The sequence below is a fragment of the Anguilla rostrata genome, chromosome 14, assembly GCF_018555375.3.
Source record: "Anguilla rostrata isolate EN2019 chromosome 14, ASM1855537v3, whole genome shotgun sequence".
NCBI lineage: Eukaryota > Metazoa > Chordata > Actinopteri > Anguilliformes > Anguillidae > Anguilla > Anguilla rostrata.
Window position 1 is genome coordinate 20271799 of NC_057946.1, and position 25017 is coordinate 20296815.

The window sequence follows — 25017 nt, forward strand, 5'->3', positions numbered from 1 at the left end:
AAAGCTTACTTGGACATTAAAATACTCAACACTTATGTTAAAAGTGAATTTGTGTGCTGTATTCTAAATAGAAGCAGAATTTTACAAAAAAATATAAAATCTGCAATAAATACGATTATAATGGTGCTACATGGCATCATCACATTTCTAATTGTTCACAGACCTCATGTTCTGCCAGAAAATAATGCATGTTGGATGAAGAGTAAATAATGAATTACTTTCAACTTCATGATCAGATGACCCATAAAAAAGGGTTGGCAACTTTTCTGGAAATCTTGGCTGATATTTTCCAGGAGGAATGGGCTTTTATTGCTTTCAAATATGAATGCTTTAATCCTGCCACAGTACCTGTATTTGAGTTACACCTGTGGTATTCATTGGAGAGCCTCGCTGGTACATCACGGCTACCTCCAGGGTCTTTGATGTGATGAGATCAGTACCAGTTCACCTGCAGCTGCTGGTAGCATGGTCCTCTTGCACACCCCATCAGAACCTTTGCATGTACAAAAGAAAAATGGCATCACTGCATGAGCTCTTGATGATAAATCTGAATCTCAGACACATGGGGACTTTCATCTTCATTTATCATGCAGTACTCTGATTATTTTCCAGAGATCAATATCTACAGTGTTTAAGTAGGACCAGCCACAAGCTCTCATGAAACAAAATGTGCAGTTGCACATAATTGGCTATAACTGTAGCATCAATTTTCAGTTTTTTGAAAGCACTTTCAAAACAATGACTGACCTGCCACATGCTCGGTTGAGTAGATATTTCTTCTGTATTTCTTATCCTGGTTGCTGGTGGGGCAAGACTTGTCAGAAAGCAATAATGGGCAGAAAAAGGAAATGGACATATTATGTCAACATTTTCCCTGTAAAGTACGAAGAAATGCCAAGCATTTAGGTTGGAATTAGGTTGAAAACCTGTGTTTGGTAAGAGGATAAAAGTTCAGTATGCGGAGGATGAAAGATCAAAATTTATAAAAAAGCAAGACTTACTCAGTGGTGAGTCAGAGGAAGAAAAACATGTATTTTGAGATGACTTTTGTACTGCAGAGCCAAGTGCCTCCTCGTTAAACTATGCCTCTTGTCCTACTGAATATAAACATGTTTGCTCATGTACTGCTGATTCATCCGGTCGATAATGTATTTTGTGTACCTTATCCCAGTGGATCTAAAATTGTAGCCTGTGAAGAAGGCAAAATGCACATATCTGATTTGCTGTTGTATTTCATTTTTTACCATTTTTTTAAATGAATTTCAAATATGCAGATTTTAGGATTTTGAGAACCTCTGCTCTGTCCTGTTCCAAAACATTCATATGAAGCAGTATGTGAGAGCAATAACTTCATGTTGACATGTGCATTTGCTCACTACTCTGAACAGTATTGGCTTTTTGATGATTTATTCAAGGGTCTGGCAGAGGGGGAAGCTAAAGGGCATTATGCATACTGTGCCTGTTATATTTTTTATATGAACTATGCAAAAAGGCAATTCATATTTAAAGGACATTTGAGATGTTGCACTGCATGGCTTCATGGACATGGCACAGAGTTCAGATTGACCTGGACAACAGTTTCTAGGTACTGTGCAGTAACAATTCATTTAATTCTGGGGATTTTGTAACTAGGTAAGATGATGGCTCAAGCTTAAATAAGAGATAAAACATATTTTAATTTGCTTTCAAAAGTAGACACATAGATAGCCCAAACCACAGAAGCATATAGCTTTGCATATTAACAGAAAAAAGATAAAAAGGCAATATGCAGTCAAACAGGACTAAAATGTGTGATATTATGAATCAGGTGGACCCTTCCAAAAACAAATTTAGTACGTTTGTCTAAGTCAGGTACAGAGCGTTGCAGTTTGAACAGTACTGGGCTGTGGACTGTTTTGCGGCTTGTGTGTACTTGGACACAGTAGGCTATTCAGAGCATTTTGAACAAAGCTGGTTATCCACACGTGCTGTTTAATCACACCTGACTGCCCTTTTCGTGAAGATGTTTGGGATAAGCGGGAATGCCCATGGTCGGCTTACCTGGGATTTAGTGTGGAAGACAGAGCTGGGTGCTGGAACTCTTTACAGTTGTTTAGGGAAACAACCACCATCCCTGGGCCACACAATTGAAGGTTTTAAATATATATATATATATTTTTAACTTAGGGGCCATAATAATATTTTTGTATAGGGCCACCAAAACCTTTAGGCCGGCTCTAGCTCCAACACACAGCAGCTCTTTCCCAATTTAAAAGGCAAGAATTAACCTGGTCTTGTTTGGAAATCATGAAGGATAGCTTGCAGATGAATGATTGCAGATGCTGTGTATTAGGAAAGCAAAAACCAATTTATTTTCATTTTGTCACCTTGATCACCATTGACTAAGAAACATGCAAATGAAGATCTTATCTGAAGATAATTAGAACAATACAATATGCGGTAGCACAGGTCCAAGGTAACTTTTGGGAGGATTTTAAGGTATTTTGCAAGTTTAATTTTGCTCAACAGCCGGTGAGTTTTCAGATCTTCGCTGAGTGGGGTAAAATGGGTCTGTCTCTGTATTCACTGTAGGCCACACTGGTGGATCTAAATGCGGCTTCTGAAGCTGCTTACGTCAGTATGGGAAAAGGTCATGCAAAGCCAGCACATGACAGTTTTCTTTGGGAATTGTCAGCCAAGTTACTTAACAAGAGAAGAGACAATTTAATGAGAAAGCTTACGGCTCATTAAAAAAAAAAAAAAAAATCCTGAATTGATAAGTAAATCTAATAAAGTGAATTAAAAAAAAAATCTCATGTAGATTACTTTTCTTGGGTTACAAAGATAATATATATAATAATATAATAATACATTTTGTATGCTGCATTGATGGCTGTCAAAATAACTGTCAAAACAGATTTTGAAAAAGTCAGTGACCACTCCTTTATCTTACAGAGAATAGAGATGAATATTGGCTGACAGGGCGAGGTCTGAATATTCAGCAATCGAGTCCGGCCTGATCGCCTGGTTGATGCTACAATATAATGTGATGGCTTTAAATATTTCAAGTGTGGTAATTTTGGCTGCTATAATTAGGATTGGTGGATGACTTGACTCCTTGTCATGGCAGGGGCTGTGGCTTGCATTAGTGGACTTACTGCAATCTGTCTAGTGCTCCTCATAACTTCTCTCTCAGCAGCTGGATGAAGTAGATTGATCCTTTCGTGGAAATATGAGCATGTCAAAGAAAGCATTTGTCATGAATAAGGAGGTTTCAATCAAATAGAAAAAAAATTAAGCATTAACTCTACAGGAATGCAATTTAATGATGATGATTATGATGATGATGGCATGTGAGTGTGTGTGTGTGTGTGTGTCCAATCTGAGCATTCACTATACATCAGTTCCTCAGATTCAGGTGAATAAATCTGTTTTTTCAGCTGTTAAACAGTCAAACATCTCTGTTTATATAGCTGGAGAAATACAACTGGCAGATTGAAAGAACAAGGGGGAATTTGGCCATGACACCATGGAACACTCATATGCTATGAGTGCCATAACCTCTTGGCCATAGTGTGTCAGTACCTCAATTTAAATCTCATCTGACAGACACAATCCCCCATGATGCAGTGCGTCAATGACAGGCCAATAGTTTTCACTCAATGAAAAAAAAAAAAAAGTTTTTTCCCTCTTCACCAGCTAATGTGTGGTGAGCATTGTGGTGCAAAATGGCTGCCACGCATCACCCAGGTGGGTGCTACACATTGGTGGTGGGTGAGGTGAGTTCCCACTCATCACTGTAAAGGAAAAGTGCTATATAAATGCAATGATTCATTCATTCATTCAATATAGAACACAGCCTATACCCTTCTAGCCCCCCAAAAAACCTGGATATTCTGATTCAGTACTTAGTGAAAACAGATTTATATAGCGTTATGACAGCAAGCATATGAATGGTGCAAATGTTACTGTTGCTGACAAGTTGAAGATAATTATATATCCGTTTTGATTATGTACATAAAATAGAGGATAATTAACATTTTGATATGTTTAAATTGTGCGACATGTGTGGGTGGAGACATCATTCACTACAAAGAAACACAAGGATTAATAGGTTTTGAATGGTTAAAAAGGTTCATAAAACCTCACTCTCCCATAACTACAAATGATGCATTTTGAAAGGATCAATTTTCATCTAAACGTGCAGATTTTGCAGCTGAAGAAGTACGCTTTGCATACACATAGACCCTCACAGCAGCTCAGACTCACCAGGGCAACCAGACTGTCACCAGGGCAATAGACATTTCAGAGTGGTGCAAAGAGACGCAGGGGTGTATGTGCCTAGGCTTGCATTTCCATCCCTATTTTTGGTGCTTGCCCTGGGTGGAAAGGGGCTGGGTTGGTCGTCTGGGGGCGAACACACGGTGCTTTGGGATTGTAACAGTTTTAAGGGGCCTGAGGGTTCTGCCCCCAGAAGCCTGGTCTCAGCAGAATCAACCATGTGCTGCCGATACTAGTCCTTTGTAGGAGTGATTATTAAAAATGGACTTGTCTTATATGTTTTGGAGATAACCATACATGCAGTATACGCAACTACAGTAACAACATTATATAACAGAAGAATAAATGATTATGATATATTCTGCAGCCATTTTGCGTCTTATATTTGCAAAGTAATGGTTCATTGGACACGATTAAAAAGAGAGCATGCAAAATGAATCACGCTTAAGTGATCTCATCCCCCATGGATCTATTACGCCAGTGCAGGCCTGCAGTTCCTGCAGGAATGATAGCAAATCTGTATGCATTACATGCATACGTATGCAGTGTGGCCTCATTGAAAGGTATGCCAGAAATATTCTGTATCTACTGTACGCTAACAAGAGCAAATCATTTTATAAGGCTTAAGGACCCCACTCACTTTCAACAGTCCTATGAAACTAATGCTATGAAAGAAGCCAATCACAAGATATCACAAATGACCTCTGAAGGCAAAGTTATAAATCTGCAATGCTAGTTTGTCACAATTATGCATAATTGAATCCTTAGTGCAACCTCCCTCAATTATTGGATTTTGATATGCATTGCTTGTGGCTTGATGCTTACCTCTATGTATATGCAGGAGTGCCACCAGGGATTTTGGGCCCCAAGAAAAGATCTCTCATTGGGATCCCCCACAAACCCCCCTGGCATATCGCTTAATAATGACATCTTTGTGAACCATTGCAGTTTTATTTTTATTTGCAGTAAAGTTTTATTTTATCTTCAAAATTGAAAGATACAGCATCAGTAATGCAGTAATGTTGTTGAAATCACCACCAAAACCACATATGATTACTGTCATCAGAATATTAATTGTTAAATGAGCTTTAATTAATTATATGAGTCCAAGTGAACTGGAATCCAGCCAGCTAGACTAAATACAAGCCATGTTGATGCATATATACAGTCCATAAAGGCACTAGCATGTGAATGCCTGTTTGAATAAAAGCATTTCATCCAGTTATTTATCATTTGTTTACACAGGCTAAACATACTGTAGGTTCAAATATTTAGCCTGATGTTGACAAGGAAATGGTCCAGAAAGGGCATCAGACAGATTGCCATGGCTGTTTTTTAATTCAAATGCAGTAAATTCCCCACTCCTCAGTCATTTTGCTTTACTGGCATTCAGCAGAGAGGTTTACAGTGCAAACAGAAGTGCAAAGATCAGGGATTGAAGTAAAGTAATAAAAGTAAAGTACAGCCACAAGACAGACAGCAGGTGAAAAAAAGTAGAAAGCAAATCGTGGAAAATCAGTTTAGATTTATGCAGCCAAAATAATCAAGTATAATATATTATCATAACAATAATGACAAATAAACTTTTTGAAGTTTTAGTGGGTGTGATCACTGCAATACAAAACACATCCCAGCTAAGATAAATCCTGAATGCGGACGCTGTTTCTATGGATGCGCCTTTGGATGGCAACGCACACATCAGAGCGGAACAGAAGCGTTGAGGTTATCACGCACGGAAGACAGAAATAGAGTCGGTGCCTGGAGGTTCAGCAGGATGTGAGGACAAGGAGACTTCAGCGACGAGGAGGAAAAGTCACTGGCAAAATACTCATTACCGCAACGAGATGCTGACGGTATACGACAATTTGTGAGCCCCCCCCCCCCCAGCACCCTCCTCCCCCCCAACTTCCTCCCTTAGCCTTCAGACGCTCCCATGGAAGCAAAATGCTTCGCCTTGGCCTGAATTAAGTGAAAGACAAAAAAAATGCTGATAATCGCATTTTGCAGACGCAGCTGTCCCATATGACCAAGCTTCCCAAGAGATTAACCAAGTCTGGCAAATATCTTCTTTATCTGAGCTCCTACATTTATTTTGGTTAGGCAACAAAAATGTCAGCAATATATTTCACTGACTTTTACATGCAAAACAAGGAATAAATAAATAAATAAATGCGCTCAAAGTAATCTTATGGGTGTGCTCAGGAGAAATGCCCACAGAGCTTGAAATTAAGTATGGATCAGTGAGGATTTATGAACAACATAATGTAAGGGCTACAATGAGCTGACATTTTGAACCAATCAAAAAAAATTTACAATCCGCAGCAGAACATAATGATTGGTTCACATCAGTGAATTCATGTTAACTGCATTTTTTAAAACTGTACATACACTCACAATCTATCCTCATATCCACATAGCACCAAAGATGGAAGACTCAATACATCTATGGATATTGAATATACAAATGAATATTTAAATATAAAAAGATTTTTACTTGTATATTTAATTTCTATGACTGTGCAGTTAAGGAAAATTAATAAATAACACTGTAGCAAATGTAGGTACAATCCGCACAGTTAAATGGATTGTGGTGAATATCATAAAGGAGAATTAAGGAGTTCACTTCTGCAAATATTTTGGGGAAAACTCCATCTGTTTTCTCCAATTTTATTCAACCTAATTCAAAATGTTTATGGAGGTTTCCCAGCTAGCTCTTTAATCCCACTTTGCAAAATGCCCACTTTTCTCTTTATTTAATTTACACATCATTAGAGGTACCATTTTCCCTGTTTTCACTGCCTAAATTGTTATTTGTGTAAGTAGTTACCTCCTTAGATCTAATTAAAGCCCACACAACAACCACAGCAGAGATCTTGGCTCACAGAGAATTTGGTTAATCATTAAATGATCACTTTTTGTTATAAAATGATCTGTACTGGGTAGCAGATGAAATAGACTATTTGCAGTTATTTTATGAGAAATGTCCGCTTAAAAAAAAAAAATTGTTTAATTACTTGTTTTTCGCACAGTGCAACGATTGTACTTCCCTTTTGTACTATAGTATAAAATGAACATTCAAATACGAAATTTTATGGATGGAGAAACTTAATTAAAGTTTTGTGTCATTGTAATATGTCGGCCTCTCCTTGGCCAAGGCTGCTAGCTCGTACTTTTGAACGTCATGCACCCTGAGGCTGAGTCACCAGTGATCAGCATCACTCGCATCATTAATTTCCTAAATCGGCTCAAGACAGATTATTATCTGCGAATCCGTATAGGTAGTGTCAGTAGAGTTTCATCACCCTTGGATATTCTGTCCTTAGTGGGAGGCTTTTAAAACAGCTCATACTCTCTCTAAGTCCAAACTCATACAAAAGCTTCAGGTCCTCTGAGCTGTGTTAAAAATAGTGAACCTCTCTGTGGTTCTACACAGGGAATAGCATTGTAAACAGGTCTATTTTTTACTTTTTTGGCTGAGTATATAATGTCATTTTTAAAGCTGTCTACAAATCAAATGTGAACAGCTACTGTGTGCTCACCTCAGAGCGGTGAAATTAAAATAGATATCAAAGACAGAAATCCCAGGGGAAGATGGGGTGCTTGCTGATATCTGCCGAAACGCTGGAAATCCTCAAGACATTTCAGAGGCAGAATATGCTTCAGTAGAGGAAGGCACATTAGCCAATTTTAGCACATACCTGTTGTAACCATATTCACCGCACGACACTGACACTGCTCCAGGTTCAAAGACAACTCATGAGATGTCTCACGAGATTTCTGTCTCAACTAAAATTATAAAGCAATTGGTATGGCCTTTGGGTGGAGAGTATGTTCCATGTTTTTATGTGTGCAACATGGTTTTGTTATAAGAAAATATGCAAATGTGGCTATCAGTGATCTGGAGTATATGTGTTGCATTTAAATTCTATGGAGAAAGAGAAGTGTCTGAATGATACAGTATAATTATAAAGCATAATTCTGTTGTGCTCATTAAGCCTTGATGATAAAATAAGTAACACTCAAGCCATAAAAATACCACAACATGTTTAACAGTGAAGTTCATTGGTTGAACTATGCAGCGCATAGAATGGATGATATTCATTGGCTTTCGGGGGAATGTGTTGGAGTGCAGCACATTTTTTAGTTGCGTTGTCTATAGCACGTGTTTGGGTGGTATGGCAGAGACTTGAGAGGCACAACTGTTTTCCAAATTAGGGAGAAAAAGGCAGGAAATGTTTTTAAAAATACTGGTTGAACAGAGAGCAGTTATTATTTTTTTAAGTGGCAGCTTCACAATTGTTAAATATTTGTGAGCTTTCACAAAAACTACAGGCTACATTCGCAAACTTTCAAAAGTGTGCACACACTCCTGGAGCAATCTTGCATCAGACTGCTACTTTTTAAGCTTTAGCTGCAAGTCTCTGCACCATATACTGGGCTGTGCAGTAAATACAGTTCTCCAATGTATTTTGTGTAACATACACAAGCACAGAAAACATCTGGACCATTTGTAATCTTACATTTTAAGTAATTGCGAAATGTAGGCTAAGTGAATGCAAATTACTGTATTTAGCCGGTCGAACATTCAGTAAAATTTTAATTCTTCAAAAACTTCAGCTGAGTTCTAAAAGGAATGCATTTTGTCCTTAACACAGTGCCTTACAGTTATACTGAATTAGGGCCCAAGCGAGATAAAATCAAATTGAAATTTGGCAGCAATAGCTGGAAACTTGCCTTGGAAACAATGCTTTCATAAGCATTGTTTCACTTATGATGCACATGACATTAAAATTAAAAATAAATATTAAGGGGATTTAACATGAGCATTTAAAGCTCAAGCCATTCCTTTCCTGGAAATTGTTTGTCATCCTTAGTTGTAAGAGCCAGTGATGAATTAATCCCTTTAAATTTCTGTTTTGCTAATCCCTAATAACCTTTTCTAGGGGGTCATTCACTGTCTTAATTGTTATTAAAAGGTTCATATTAGGGCATTCAAAATAGTAGGGAAATTTATTTGTAGTTATGGGTCTGGACATAACTTTATGGCACACCCGTATGTTGATGTGAATTTTGAATGCACTGCCCGGATGTAGTTTGTGTTGTACAGTAGTTGATGACAAAGCTGTCTTTGATTAAGGGTCTTTGATTAAGGGTCTATTCATTAGATAGCACGTTTGATGTGCAACTACGGGGTTATAAATTGAGAGTGGACTAAGATGTCTCTGTCTTAAATCGTTTTCATTCGGAACTTGTAAAATTAAGGATGTAAGGACTGAAACAGCAAAGGCCCCAACCCAATGTCACCGGTGTATGCACAGGAAAACAATGAGCAATCTTACTCATACTAAAGTAAAGGTTCATGCGAAATTTCTTAGCAGACATATACCTTGTCATGTTGATCTCATTAGCACAGTCATAAAGAATTTGTACGTTCAGTCCTGGGCCTTGGGTGATGAACTTGGCAGTTAGTATTAGCCGTATTTTGTACACAAAATCTATTTGGGACAAGCAGTGAGATTTTTGAATCTGAAATTGTTTGCAATTTCATTTGTCATAAGGTGGTTCTTTACTCTACCAAGACCAACGACAAAAAATCCCAAAGCATCCAATATGAGGAATAAGATTGACTTCAATCTTCATAAAAACTCATCTTGCATTTTATGGAAAGTCATTTTAACATAATTGCAAATAAAATGTTGTAATCATTTGTCATAAAGGTGAATCTAGAGATTTACTTGAAAGTATTTTCATTTGCAACGTGAGTGTCTTTCTTTTGTAGCATTTTCTGAGAGGTTTATACAGTATAATGAAGGCAGAAATTTTTCATACATTCTGCAACTTGTCCACCAAATGCATTTGTGAATACAAGCATTTTACAGTGCAAAAAATCTTCTGCATTTTAATCAAAGTCAGAATCAATTAAAAATTTATATCTCTGTTACAATGAAAAAGTAACCAAGGCAAGAACATTGCTTTGATTGTCAGACGATGCTTGTGTTGTCTCCTATGAGAGTATGCTGGTGGGGCTTTTTTTGGCTCAGGGATTAAAAATAGAACCGGGTAGAAAGATCACTTTTTGCTTGGGCTCTGTCTTTTTTGTCTGTTTTGTAATGTTTCCAATTATGTGTCGTTGAAGAAGACCGCTCAGACAAGCTGTCGGAGCCCCTCTGTTTCCGCTCTGGAATGGTGTTAAGCATTAGCAATTCAAATGAGGTAATGTGCCGCTTCCTGTTTTTCTGAAGGCTCGGAGAAATATGCTACTTTGTTCGTGCAGTGCTGGACACTGGATCATATGATGGTTTAACACAAGCAGAACATTACAGAGGATTTTAGGCACATCCAGTAAAGAGCAGGGGACTCAGCCGTCCTTAGAGCCATCTGCTAATTTTAGTCTCTCCTACGCTGGTATCACCATGTAGATTAGCAGCGCTGCTATGTCTTCATATCTCTACTGTCCTCTTACCCTGGGCCTATGTCTTTGGCCCACAGCTTGTTTGTATCAGTGGTCAGGGTCAGCCGGTGTGACAAGTTCCTGTCCCAACTCACAAGAGACAGTGTTGAATTGCCTTACCATAAATTAACTGCTATAGCAGGATTGAATTACAGTCTTAGCGAGGTCAGTTTCGAGATTGACAGCTTTGTCTGGAGGCTGTGTTGGAATTAAACATTGACCACAAGAACCTTGGGTGACTTTAAATTGGATTTAAATCAAACAATCATACGGTTATCCTGCAACATTTCAAAACCTGGTGAAGTGACTACTGTCAAGTGAAGAGTTAGCTGATTCCAAGTATCTATAAATCCTTTTCTAGACCATTTCTAGACCATTTCCAAAATCTGACTCAGCTGTCCATCACTTACAGAACCATCTTGAGAATCTTCCTTCCACTTTCTTCCTTCCCTTCCTGCACCACAGCCTTTTTTCTGTTCATGGATACACACATTTACATTCAGGGCCGGTTCGTCTAGGCATAGGTGATATGAACGGCTGCCTAGGGCAGCATCCGTCTGGAGGGCCGCATACCATCTGGAGGGGCAGTGTGCGCCCCATCTCTCTAGAGTGTAGGCAGAGGAGAGAGAGAGAGAGAGAGAGAGAGAGAGAGAGAGAGAGAGAGAGAGAGAGAGAGAGAGAGAGAGAGAGAGATAATATATTTGATAAAGACAAAACAAATTGTTTTATTATCCCAATGCTTGGGTGAATATTTTATAAGCCGTTCAATAGTCTGTAGCTACTGTATAACAATGACTGACACATCATGTCAAATCATGCAAAGGCAAAGTCATTGAAACACACATTTGTGTTTGTGATGAGAGTTGCTGTGGCAGTAGAAAAGGTTTGTTGTGAGTGCAACTATGTCAGAGACCCTGGTCCTAGTTCCTCTCATCCAACCTCCCAATAACCAGCCCTGTAAGTGAAGCCACGCAACATCAGTGCAATTTAACGTGCGTGTGTCTTTCGTTTAAGATGAGGAGGGTGTGTGTGCGTTTCTTTCTGTTTTGTTTCTTTTTCTGTTAATATTAATGTGGGTGCAAATGTGAGCTGTGGGTAAATGTCCGGAGCAGTTCAAGGCTTAGAGTGTGCCACATTGCAGGGGCTTTCTCCATCCTCAGTCGTGCACAGATGGAGTGGGGTGGTGTCCCTCTGATTGGCTGGCACCCTATCCAGATTTGGTATTTCTGCATCAAGGTTCTTCACACCATGTGAACTGGGAACAGCTCCAACCCAGTGAGGTGTCCATGCTCAAATGTAGCTTCCATATGCCTGATGTCACAATTTCATATATCTCTGTGTAAGAGTGTTAGCAAAATGAATACTATGTACATATTAATGGGAAACAGTATTAGGACTGTTCCTGAAAGCATAATTAAAGACTACCAGTTTTAGGAATTCTCCATTTCATTTGAGTTTTTTGAATTATTATTATTGATTTTTGAAGGAAAACTGAAATGCTGCAAAGCAAAATAAATAAATAAATAGGTAGGTAGCTATTGATGTTGCCTCTAATTTCGTTCAGTTTTTTGAGTCTTTTCTGTGAATTGGTTAGAAGAAGTTCACCTGACTGAACTCTGGCTGAAATTTTAAGCTGAGCTGAAACAAAATGTCTCCATTTCTCACTGCCCGTAGATTGTGTTAGGCATAAAATTAACTTTTTAATCCACCATCGCTGTGTGCTGCACCATACCATAAAAGCCTATTAAAATGATATTAAATTCATACTTTACTGACTTAAGTTATAGAGAGCAATCCTATCACCTTATAAAAATGGATAATAATTACCTCAAGCTGCAGATAACACCATATTTGGCCAAGAGAGACAGAGACAACTTCCAACCCTGGTGATAACTGGTTTATCATGGAAAATTGTCCCTAGTAATGTTTTTTATTTTTATTTTTGAATCCAAATTATCAAAGAATTGAGCTTTAACCAAAAGGGGTCAGGCAATAACCAGACAGCCGGTCAGAAAAGAGCTTTAGAAATGGGGTTTGGTGAATTATCACCAGATTCACAGGGATGCAATAAGAAATTATGGGTGAAAATCCATGTCACTGAAGCCTGTATTTAGAGGAGCTAATATCAGCTTATAATTTAAAGTGCCTCATAATTTGATCATGTTTTTCCACTTATCCTACCTCCCTGCAACCAAAATCTAATGAACGTACTTTTCCATTAATGAGATCATGCCTAAATTCTGTAAGCATACTGCTACCAATCTAAGAGGATATAATGAAATCATTCATGCAGCATAATTGTTGTGCAACAGAAACAGAAAAATGATTTGGATATGTTAGATGTTGCCAAAGTTAAAAAAACAAGCACAAACTACAGTGGTAGCCTGTGTTATATCTAATACTTATGGGTGCATGTGAATGTTTCAAACAAAATAAAAATTTTTGATTATTCTACATATGCCATAACTCTGTGAGTTGAGTCCTCAATCCCTTCCTTGACTATAAAGTTAGAGTTAGAGCCAGGTTTGGCAAAAGCTGGCTGAATTGGTGCGTTGAATTCTCTGCAACAAGAACTGAGGCATATGACGGCCATAACACTTCTGTTTACCATTTGTTTTCTACTGTTAGCAATGGTGGTATATTTCATTGTGGTTATTTACATTGATTACATTCGCAACAGAGCTCATTTCAGTGCGCACAGCCACCGGATTTCTTGTGAGCCGGCCAGCCTCAGCAATATTATCAGCTCCAGCTGATGCAGGTGATCAGGACTAAAACAACCATAGAAATAAAAATAGAAGCAAATATTATTAACACTAATACCCATTCTCACTGCAGTTGTGTCAAGATTATAAATCAAAATTAAATGAATGATAAGCTTTCCAAATGGAAGCAGTCAAGTTGGTATTGCCTGAAGACAAGAAGATGAAATGTAAGTGACATTTGGACACCATTCTGATCGATATCTTTTGTCTGTGTTTTCTTTTGATAGATTTTTCATATGACGTACGACTTGGCCAGTGCTGTGGTAAGAATATTTAATCTCATTGGAATGATGCTACTTCTTTGCCACTGGGACGGTTGTCTCCAGTTCCTGGTACCACTTCTTCAAGATTTTCCTCCAGATTGCTGGGTGTCGCTAAACGGTATGGTTGTAAGTATTTAATTTTTTTCATGGTGTTCGTTTGTTTTTTTCCTTTTGAGATATCGTTAATCTTGTGTTGTCTGTCCTAATGTGTAGCAGCATCTATTGCCCTTGCTTGTAGGCTATTACTGGTAAAAATACAGAAAAAATGTGTTCAAAAGACTAGGTATACTTTTAACTGAAAATGAGCAACATGTATTTTTGCCTGGTGTCTTGTGGTTGAAAAATCTAAAATGTGATGTAATCTGTCAAGACATATCTATTCCTCAAAATATTAGGAATATTTGAATAAATATTGAAAATGGAAGGAAATATGATACACAGCTATACCACATTAAAAAGGTGGCATTATTCAATTGCAGCTGTAGTCTTTGTATGTGTTTCAGGTCTCCTGACCCCAGAAGTCTTGTCATGCAATTTTACCCAGTGTTTAAATATTTACTAGCAGGCATTTAAACTTATTTTCCTTTTTTTACATATTTGTGGGCATTGTGCAGTAGCTTGCACAAATGCTGGATATCTTCTTTGACAAGTATTCAACACAGTGTACTGTAAATTACTTGTTTGTGTCGATTGAACAAATGTGCTAACAGTGTACTGATTATTCATTAATGCAACCCTAAACTTTCATTCCCTACCATGATGTAGGCTTATTATGTTTGTGGACTGCTAGTGCCTTTTAAATGTTCTCTCACTGACCAGAGACATAACCATCCGAAACTTCCTCTGAACCCATTGTTCGCCCCGTATAATTCTAGTTCTTTTCTTGGTCAGTAGCTTTCACTTTCTTGGTAATCAACAGACATAAATGAAAGGCCATGCTATTTTTTTTGGTCCCATTATTGTTAGGATGAGGGAGAGCCCTAGTCCCTTTTGATTCTCTGCTTCCTTTCTTTTCTATAATCGCTAGAAGCCCAAGTGGATTGGGTTGGAATTGTGCACGCCTACATCAGTTCCAATCACACCTGTGCAGATATTTTATTTTGAATGTGTACATTTGTTTTGGAGAGGCTAAGTGCAGGAAAACAGAAGTGCTACACAGATGCTAAAAGTAAAATTGAATAAGTTCATCAGTCACAGGGCAATGTAGTATATGCTATCCCCAGTCCAACACTCAGAATCACTGCGCATTCAGATGGTGGAGTTGATGATGGTGTTAAGATCACAAGATACATAAGTTGTAATGACAAGATCATTTTTATGTCAAGATCACAAGATAGGTCAGGATAATGAAAAATCTACTTTTGTTTTTTTGAGATCATGAGATAATAAAAATTAAGACCACAAGAAAATGACTTTTCTATGTCAAGATCACAAGATAAGTTGAGTCAATGTGGCTGAATTCTTTATGACATTAACACTACACATAACATTTGTAGTGTTTTAATTTTTGAGAATAGACATTTAAAATAAATAAAGCCTGACTAATACAGTTAATCTTTTCATAAATTAGGCTATTTTCAATTAAACTGGTGAATCTTGACCACATTTTCAAAGGCTTTGGACATTTTAAAGTTCCGAACCTCCCCCATTCCCAAAGGTTTTGTATCTTGTGGGTTCTACTGTAGTTCTAAACTATGCAGCACTGTTTAAATTCCACACAGCAGTATGCATAATTCATTTCATATATAAACAGCAGCTCCTCAAGGTCAGATTGTGTGAAATGCCCTTCGCATATGCCGTATGTGGTCCACAATACATACTGAAACAATGGGGCTTCGGTTTGGTCTTGATTGGGTTTCTCTAAACCATTCATTCATATACTCAAGGGTCAGAGCACATAGTGCTAAACATGTCTTAGTGGTTAAATGGAACAAAAGATTGAACAGAGAATAGAAAGAGATTTTCCCACAATATACCCTACTGCTGTTGCCCACTTTTATTGCGACACGAACATGGTTGTTTCCTGTAAAACTCTTAACGTTAATCTATATTGCCCATCATCACAGAAAATAATTTTACCAATCCATTTTTTTTTTCTTTTCAACTAAGATCAGATTTTCCAACCATGTATGAGCTCAAAGGATGCACTTTATTGGACGCAAGAAAATCTCTTTGGTTTATTGCATATTTGACTTAGTACTTGAGCTTAACGTTGCATTAGGTAACATCAAGTGCTGTCCATGGTTATATAACTGGTATTCATTTAGGCTGCACTTTTTTGATTCATTCGTCTTTGGGACTATTCACTGTATGACGCTTCATGGCAAGGAGTCAGCATGGCGCGTCAAGCTCATTTTTAGAACACTTCATTATTCATGAAAGCGTTCGCAAAGGGAGGGCCAAAAAAAAAAAAAAACTTGAGCATTGTTCTATTTTTACTACTGCTGCCCATTGTCTGATCACATTTGTTTTTGTCTTTGGTTATGTTTAGCAAAAATTGCTTCACTTCACGTTATTACTGAAGCTTGTGAGAGAGAAACCTCATTGTGATTAATACTTTGAATGATGCTGTCACAGGGATAAAATATGCAGCCATTTTATCTTAATGTGAATCTACATTATCCACTTTTTCATCTCATGCATGTAGGTGAACACATTTTAAGGGCAGCTATCACTCCTCAGCTTTAGGCTGTACCAGAGAATTCCTTGATTTTTGTGAATGATGATCTGCAATTAGTGTCCAATTAGAAAATAGGCCAATATAATTTTTTTTTTCAAGCAAGGGATGTTCTTGTCTGTTTCAAACAAATCAACATTTCACTCTTATGATATTCTAACCAAAATATTTTGGTAGTTTGATTAAGCATCATTCTCCATATATTTCTAACAAAAAAGCTAGTCATAAGCTGTACACTGTATTTTGGATTTGTTTCAACAAATACCTTTTTGTTTAATAATACTTGCTTAATGACACATGCTTAACCACATGCTACATAAGTCAGACTGTTAAATTAAATATAGCAGCCCATATGTATTATTATTATTATTATTATTATTATTATTATTATTATTATTATTATTATTTAACTTCAGCCACCTTCACTCGGATGCCTTTGAGAAGCACAGTGTGACATTTGCAAAGAAAAAAAGGAACAGTTATTTAACAATTATCAGTTTGCTATAATGCAGTGCTTACATGTGCCAAAAGTATGGATGAATCACAAGTCCCTGCAGTGCTATTTTGAAATGAGGGTAGAAACAATCTGATTTGAGATTCCCTTGAACTTTTGGTGAATTGATGATGTGTCAGTCTGATGCTGAAGTAGAACGTAAATCCATTAAAATGGTGCAAAGTTTGTTCAGAGTTTGTTATCAACCATGATGGTACAAATGGCTGAGATCAATCTTCATTTTGCTGAACTGTCCGACTGTCCCTCTGTGGGAAACCACTGCATAGTCTGGGCCTGTAGAATTGCTACAGGCCAGTGAAGCTAATCTGTTCATTGGGAGACTTTAATACTTTTCAGGAAGTCATTCTACAAATGTTTAAAAATGTTTAACTTTGAATCAGAATTTGGGATTATAAGTGTATATAAAAATCATAAGTGTTTTTGAGGATAATGCTATTGTAGACTAATGTAAACCTATGCATGATCAAGAATTCATACCCCAATGTGTGAAATGCACTAAAATCAATGCTCATATAACCACTTTGCAGTACGTGATCCCATATATGTGTTCTAAAATAAAGAGCAGCATATGTGGATAGAGCAGGAATGTAAATGGACCTCATTTATATAGCGCTTTTATCCAAAGCACTTTACAATTGATGCCTCTCATTCGCCAGAGCAGTTAGGGGTTAGGTGTCTTGCTCAGGGACACTTTGACACACCCAGGGCTGGGATCGAACCAGCAACCCTCCAACTGCCAGACAACCCCTCTTACCTCCTGAGCTATGGCACCATGTAGACTTACTTTTTTATTCATGGTCTCCAGTTGTATTCAGTCTAAAAGTCAATGTAAGCAGAGTAATTTTGTTGCTGTTTGCACTGGATTGGGACTCACAGATCTGTTGAAAAGGATCAACACAGGCCCATACACACAGAGGCGGGTTCGGAGATGGGGGTTGGGGGCAACAGATTTCATTACATTTCCTGTCACGCGTCTCTTGGCTGCCTCTCCCTGAAAGCTATAAAGGAGGTCAAGTGCCCCTGGTTGCTCATTCTAGAGGGAAGAGAGAGGGCCGGGAAATTGGCCCTTCCAGTACTGATTTTAAATGCGGGCCTGAGGAATGATCTCTCTCTCTCTCTCTCTCTCCGCCTCATATGAGGGGCTCTTTCATATGCAAGTGTTCTAACTGCTGCATGTCAGAACACATGAGGTGCAAATGTTATAACTTTTTAGTATCATAGTTCCCCCACCCCTTTTTATTTCTCAGCAGTAGCATAGTCTGCTCTTAGCAGCACTCCATCTAGTGAAGTAGCTGGTACAGTATATTGAACAAAAATAAATGGTAGTCTCCCCAGAGGTCCATGCAGCTACAGCACTGGTCTTGGTTCAGTGATATAACACACTGCCTGGAATCTAATCCTGTCGGTGCAAGTGGCTGTTACCAGGTCTCCCACAGAATGACACACAAGTTCCCTTAGCCCTGCCCACCCAGGGGGGTACTTTTAATTTGATAGGAAGTCCCCTGCCTCATAGGGGCGAATCCTCTGATCCGCTGGGTGCCGCTCTGCCTCGAGCTGTGGAGGAAGAGCAGTCCTCCCGAGCGATCGCTTCAGAGCTCAGCTGGTGGACTACAGAAGTGAGACACGGTGATTGGCTGTGTGCATTTTGGAGGGTGCGGAAGCTAACTTGATGAGGTTGCTTGAAAGAAAATAATAGAAAATTTGAAAGCTAAATGGTCATGAGACGTGTGTATACAGTATAGAAGTTACATTCATATAACAAAGCATTTCATTTTCAAGTGCAGTTGAAAATGACTGATAATTGCTTTTCTGAAAGATTTGAATAACGCATCCCTGTTATTTTTTAAATAAAAATATGTTTTTTTTTAAATAGGTATATGATTCAGTTTCATTTTTAGCAGAATTTCTTTTTATATTAAATCTTCGTATTAAAGGCAACAAATCCCTTAAGATATTTAGAGCAATTAGAATTGAAATGATTTAGAAACGGACACATTTGAGAACTTCTTTCTAGATTATCATTGAACGTACTCCATTAACTGATAATAATATAGCTGTGTTAATTTTGTATTTCCAATGTGGCCTACAACTTTCAAATACCTTTTGCTTACATGTAAAAAAAAAAAAAAAAGAGCATCTGGATACATGTTAAATTTAATTCACTGCTAACAAAACTGTTTCTGAGATGAGCTCATTTTGTCTGGGAACTGACAGCAGGGGAACCATGGTTACGGCATTATTCTGCCCAGCGTGCGTGCCAGAGGAAACTGTAATGGAGATGCGGGGGAGCTGTTGATGTGTGGCTGAGCTATGGAGTGTGCTGCGACGGGTTCCAGGAGGGTGTGGGGTCACAGCAAGTGAGCGAGGCTGGGCATGCAACCCCAAATCAGGCTACGTACAATCTCACTATGAAAGCTCTCGCAAATAGCATAATGGACATCTTAGCGTGCCCCCTTGCACTGCAGGATTTACAGTAGGCTTATTTGAAGAATCGTTTCTGATAGCTTCCAATGTCGTACAAAGCACAGCCTCTTCGTGTTGCGTGCCACAGAATTTTCCGCACGTCATGTTTCAAATTATATAATTTTGCTGTCACGCTACATGCTGACCTCTAAATAAGTTCTGCGGATATGAGAAATAAGAATACCAATTGGCAGTGGTTGCAGAAAGCACCAAAAAAGAAACATGAAAAACTGCTGGGAAGAAGATACAATGTAGTCATAAATTTAATGCTGAATATCATGCTTTAATGTACGCCCAGACCACTGGACTGTTGTCGTCTTTGTCACCGTGCCCCTCTTAGGCATTAAATTACATTAATGTCGGCAGTGTAGCATAAAGGGAACTGGGCTGGTAAACTCTTTGGTTGTGGGCTTGATTCCCTGCTGGGACACTGCTGTTGTAGCCTTGGGTAAGATACTTAACCTGACTTGCTTCAGCAAAATACACAGCCGCATAAATGGACTGTATGAAAAACGCTATCTACATAAGTTGCTCTAGAGAAAAGCATCTGCTAAATGCCATAATGTACAAAGCAGTTCAGCAATAAGATTCTGTACACAAACGGGCAGAATTCCATTATTAGCATCTTGAACCACTATTTACTCAAGGGACTTAATATCCATAAGGTTATGTAAACAGGGTGATCTATAAACATTTTGCCTGAGGCATCCACACCAGCAAGGATGATACAGTGTCCTGCTCCTGCAGTTCTCACGAGAAGACTTACGTAAGTTACTGATAGGCTCTAGTTTCTGTCTGGTCTCCCATTCGGTGAGCCTGTGAAGAGCATTGCGCTTGCTGCAGTAAAAGCTGCTCTCGTGGACCCAAGGCGAGGTGCAGATATGCTGACAGAAATACAGCCGATCAGACCTGAAAAGGCCAGACTCAGTAGGACATCCAGCTCCCAGTCCACTCAGACCAGATTAACATCCCCATCTGAATGTGTAATGAGCCCTCCACTTTTTGTTGTTGTTGTGTTTCTGTTTAAAGTTCAAAATTCAGTGCTTATTATATAATAGTGGATTTTTTCCTCATTTTAAATGGTCAGTGTGAAGCTTGAGAGAAAATAAAAATAAATTAACTAAAAAGTTAACTTTTGAAAATGAAATCTTGTAATATGTTAGTTATTAGATTAATTAACATTCAGAGCCAGAGCTTTCTGTTCATCTGTTAAACAAACCAGAGAAGACAGATGTTTTTTTTGATTATCAAATATTAAGTTATTTTTTACTGCATGTCGTCATATAAAAATACTTTGCATCTGTGTTTTTTATTACATAATATCTTCTGAGACATAAAATACCAGGAAAATGTCTTGAGCATTTTTTCCATCTCCAGTTATATAAAGGATTCAGTGTGTGATAGATACAGATGAGTGGCATTGTATGGCATATAGGCTTATTATCTACATGACTAATGGATTGAAAGTATCTCCTTCCTCTGTTGGACCTCTTTTATTTAATCACCGGATAAGATAACACAGGCACCATTAGTAACTTCAAGACCTGGGTAACATTCAGACACCTTCTCAAGGGAGGCTTAGTTAAAAGGCATCCAGCCATGTGCTGCACCCTTAGCTCGAGTAAGAAAACCATGGCAGGCACTATAATGAATAGAAAACCAAATAGCAGGATCTGTGCAGACTTGGATGGCTGTGTACAAAGTGATGTGATGGTTCAATATAAATAACACGATCTTGAAGGCCATGTTAGAACATTTCTATTGACAAAGCTACAGGTATATTATGTGTTTTTTATTTATTTATTTATTTATTTATTTATTTATTTATTTATTTACTAGGGTTGCCATGTGTAGTATTATTGGGATAGTCCATTTGCATTTCATCCAAAAATATTTTATCTAGTAAGGGATGCAATTTGTACTGTGTGTATCCATATTGCTAATAACCTTGGGTTGCTATTTGGTAACTGTCCAGCACAAATGTAAATAGTTTGATGAAAGATCTCTGTTAAAGCATAGGTTTAGTATTTTTGAACCCAGTATTTTTTAAGTCATTTTGAACCTTTTTTTGGATAGCCTGGAATTAACATGAACAACAGAAACTATAATTTTTATGATAATTTCAGAACTGAGTTTGATAGCTGCATCCTCAGACATGGCTCCAATAGCAACACATTGGGGCAATTTTTGCAGCCTTCAAAAGATCAATGAGTAAAAAAAAAAATTAAAAAAAAAACCTATCCGTTAAATAAAATCACAACATTACGCACTTACTAACCATTGTTGCTAAACCTTGGGTTGCACAAATAATTCATAGGCAACAGAAATTGATAAGTACATTTTGTAATGTACTTAATATTTTGAGTAACATTTCACGTGTTCGTTCCTGGCTTACCGCCGCACCTTTGCAACACTAAATAAAATGAACTAACATTAGTGATCATGGCTTTACATACAGTATGTGGCCAGAGCCATATTCATGTTCTTAGGCACCAAACGTCCTTTCCCCAGAATTTGATGAGATCCTGTTGAAGAATAAATTCTGTAGCTCTGTGGAGATATAAAAACGTAAGCCAAATTTAAAATAAATCTCATCTCTTCTGTAGAAGGACAAGCACATAAAATTAGGGGTTTAAACTGAACTTGTTCTCTGGGATATTCTGAAAACATACTTTACCCCCCCCCCCCCCCCTTCTCAGTGGATCCAGTGTCAGGACAAATGGATTGCACTCAGCTTAGCCATCACAAAACTCTACCCTCTGTAAGCTCACTGTGTGTATCTGACTGGATTAAATGATATGAAAATATGGCTTATTTTTAAAATGTACTTCCTTCTTTAAAAAAAAAAAAACTCCACTAGGTCTCAAAGTGACCATTTAAACTCAGTTGGGTTCCATTTTTTCTTCATATCCATCTCAATAAATGGATGTGAAGGCATCTGTCTCAATAAATAGTTCACACCATTACTTACACATCAGTCTCCATCAGGCCTTCGAGCCATACAGGTTCAAATATAGCTTGAAAACTGTAGTGTTTAGAAGGGACCAATGTAATGCCTAGATAATATCAAAAGACCTGGCCTTTCTTCTTTGCATATCTGGGCAGCTCCATTTACAAATTTGCATACAAAGCCTATTTATTTTCCAGTGAATGCAAAACAAAAAGGCACATTGTGTCAGTGTGGTGCATTAAAAAAAAAAACATTTTTTATTAAAACTGAGAAAATTGAAAATTGTCGATCCAAAGGCAGATACTGCCCTAACCTTTATTTGATAATATTACCTATTTTACAAATATTCAGGACCCTACAAAACATAATAATTAGATAGTGTATATTGCACATATATCTTGCTCTTATATAATAAGATATAACTGGGAGCCCTGGAGGTGCCTCAGAGTTACTGAGGCCATAGCAGCAATGTTGAAAGCCCACAGTGATTCCCCTGATGTAGCCCAAATATGAACAGATTGTGTTTTTATTATGTAATGTATCAAAGCATGTCACATTTTTACATGCATACAATGAACAGATTGTACATTTTAAGCAAAGACCCAAAAAGAGCAGTTGGATGAAAAAGAAGAGAAAATTTAAAGGAGATTATTGTGATACATTCACTAATGACATCATTTGTTACTTGTTCATATTTCTCAGTTGTGTCATCTAGGGTTGGGTTGCAGCAGAGGTCAGTTGCAACATTAAATTTCATGACACCACTTTATCTCCATTCCGATTAGACATTATGGTGACAACTGATTCTGACCTCATTATTAGCTGCTATGGCCTTTCAGGTTGTTCTTGAAGTGTTCCCAAACAAATAAAAAACATATAAGATATATATTTATAAAAAGTCAAGGGCACAAACAAATGTGAACTGATTATTGGTTGCTTGATGAAAACAAGTCATGCGTGTTCTTTATTGTTGTAATCAAACAATGTCTCAATCCAGAATTCAGTGCCAAGACTCCAATGTCTGTCCAGTGTTTTTATAGCCAGGATTTACACTTGTAGCAGGGAAGACAGCTAAAAAGAAGTCTTCATTTTCCAAGTGTTATTTCAGCTATGAAGAATCAGTATGTTTATAATGCAGTTGGTTTTCTCAGCTGAGCCTTTCCTCTGTCCAAGGCTTGTCAGCGGAGACCTTTCCTTGGCCAGTCTTCTCGAAGCCTGTCTTCGCTGTCAATCCCACTGCCACCATTATTTCCTGCCAAGAAATACTTATTGCCTTTACTCTAAATTCATGAAAAGACCGAATCGAATTTTATGCTGAAAAAAACTGAATTCTTCATTGTAGTCTAAAACAGTTAAATCTCTTATTTTCAATTTCATAGTTTTTTTTCAGATATGAGTGATTTATGCATTTATTTCTATGAAAAGTTCATATTGTCATTGTCTTAATCCGTTTAAATTTTATACAATAAACATATACTCCTATCCAGAGTGACTTATACAACTTACATACATTCCGTTACTTTTTCTTAAGATAAAATAACATAAGCCAACACTTTATTATTCAATCGTTGCTTGAAATAAAGATGTACCCCAAAAAGAATTATCCGCTTAAGTTATAAGATGTTTCTTAAAGTGCCTCAGCATTAATCAGTGTAACATGGAACACCTTCCAAAAAACACCACCAGTGATGGGCCAGTTTTTAGCTGCGACCGGCAGCTCTATAGCTCTGTCTGTCTGTCGGTCGGTCGGTCGGTCGGTCAGTCGCTTTGTTGGTCGGTTGGTCCACAAAAAGTGTGAAGTGTGAAATTTGGCATGGACGTTGGTCATGACCGAAGGCACAGCTGAGTAATTTCCGAGGCCGATTGACCAAGAGGGGGGTGGCGATGGCCGCATAAGTCCCGAATGGATTCACAGATTTGCACAAGATTTTGTGGAAAGGTTGGTCATGAGCCAAAGAAGAGGTCACGTGTTTGTGTGAGGGTGTCTGCGTGGATGCATGCACACGTGTGTGTGCAGTCGCAGCTATTGCAGATTCGTGCTTATTAAACCCTAGTGCCCTCACAAACTTTTTAAAATTCTTTACTCAGACCTCAGTACTAAAGCCTCAAAGCAGTTATACAGAGTCATGAAAAAGTTTCACCTCGGGCTATTTCAGGCATACCCGAGGCATGTGGCCTTGTTTTCGCATTGCTTTATTCCCTAATCGCTTCTGAGCAGAACAGCAGAAAACGCACGGCGCAGCATCTCGGTGTCCATGTCCCGGTCGGTCGTGAGCTTTCCACACGACTTGGATCAGTATAATGATGCTAAACTGTTTACCATAAAATCCAGGAACACACAGACTCACATGGAACTCTTCAGGGCGGCATCCATGTTCTCCGTGAGCCCCGGGTGATCAGCCAGCCCAAGGGCTGTGATGCTCCGGACAGATGATGCCCGCTGTCCCAGCGAATCAGATTACCTCCAGCCTAGAGGACAGACATTTTGTGCAAAGTCATTGCTGCTTCTCTTCTGAATGCAGATTGTCTGGGATATTTCCTCAGTATTCAGCCGCATTGCTTTATTGAAAGGGTCCTCAGTAATTTATTTTTTTCAAAAAACATTCCACACTATAGCTGAAATTGCTTGTGAAAATCTGCGATACTATTATGTACAGAATGTCGGAAAGTTTTC

General features: G+C 38.1%; 1 protein-coding gene across 1 annotated transcript in view; it reads left to right on the plus strand.

Moving 5' to 3' along the window:
- Positions 1 to 25017, plus strand: part of LOC135240008 (potassium/sodium hyperpolarization-activated cyclic nucleotide-gated channel 1) — a 78526-nt gene that overhangs the window by 19223 nt on the left and 34286 nt on the right. The window contains exon 3 of the mRNA XM_064309088.1: positions 13704 to 13865. Within this exon, the coding sequence (XP_064165158.1) occupies positions 13704 to 13865 (162 nt within the window). The remainder of the gene's footprint in view (positions 1 to 13703; positions 13866 to 25017) is intronic.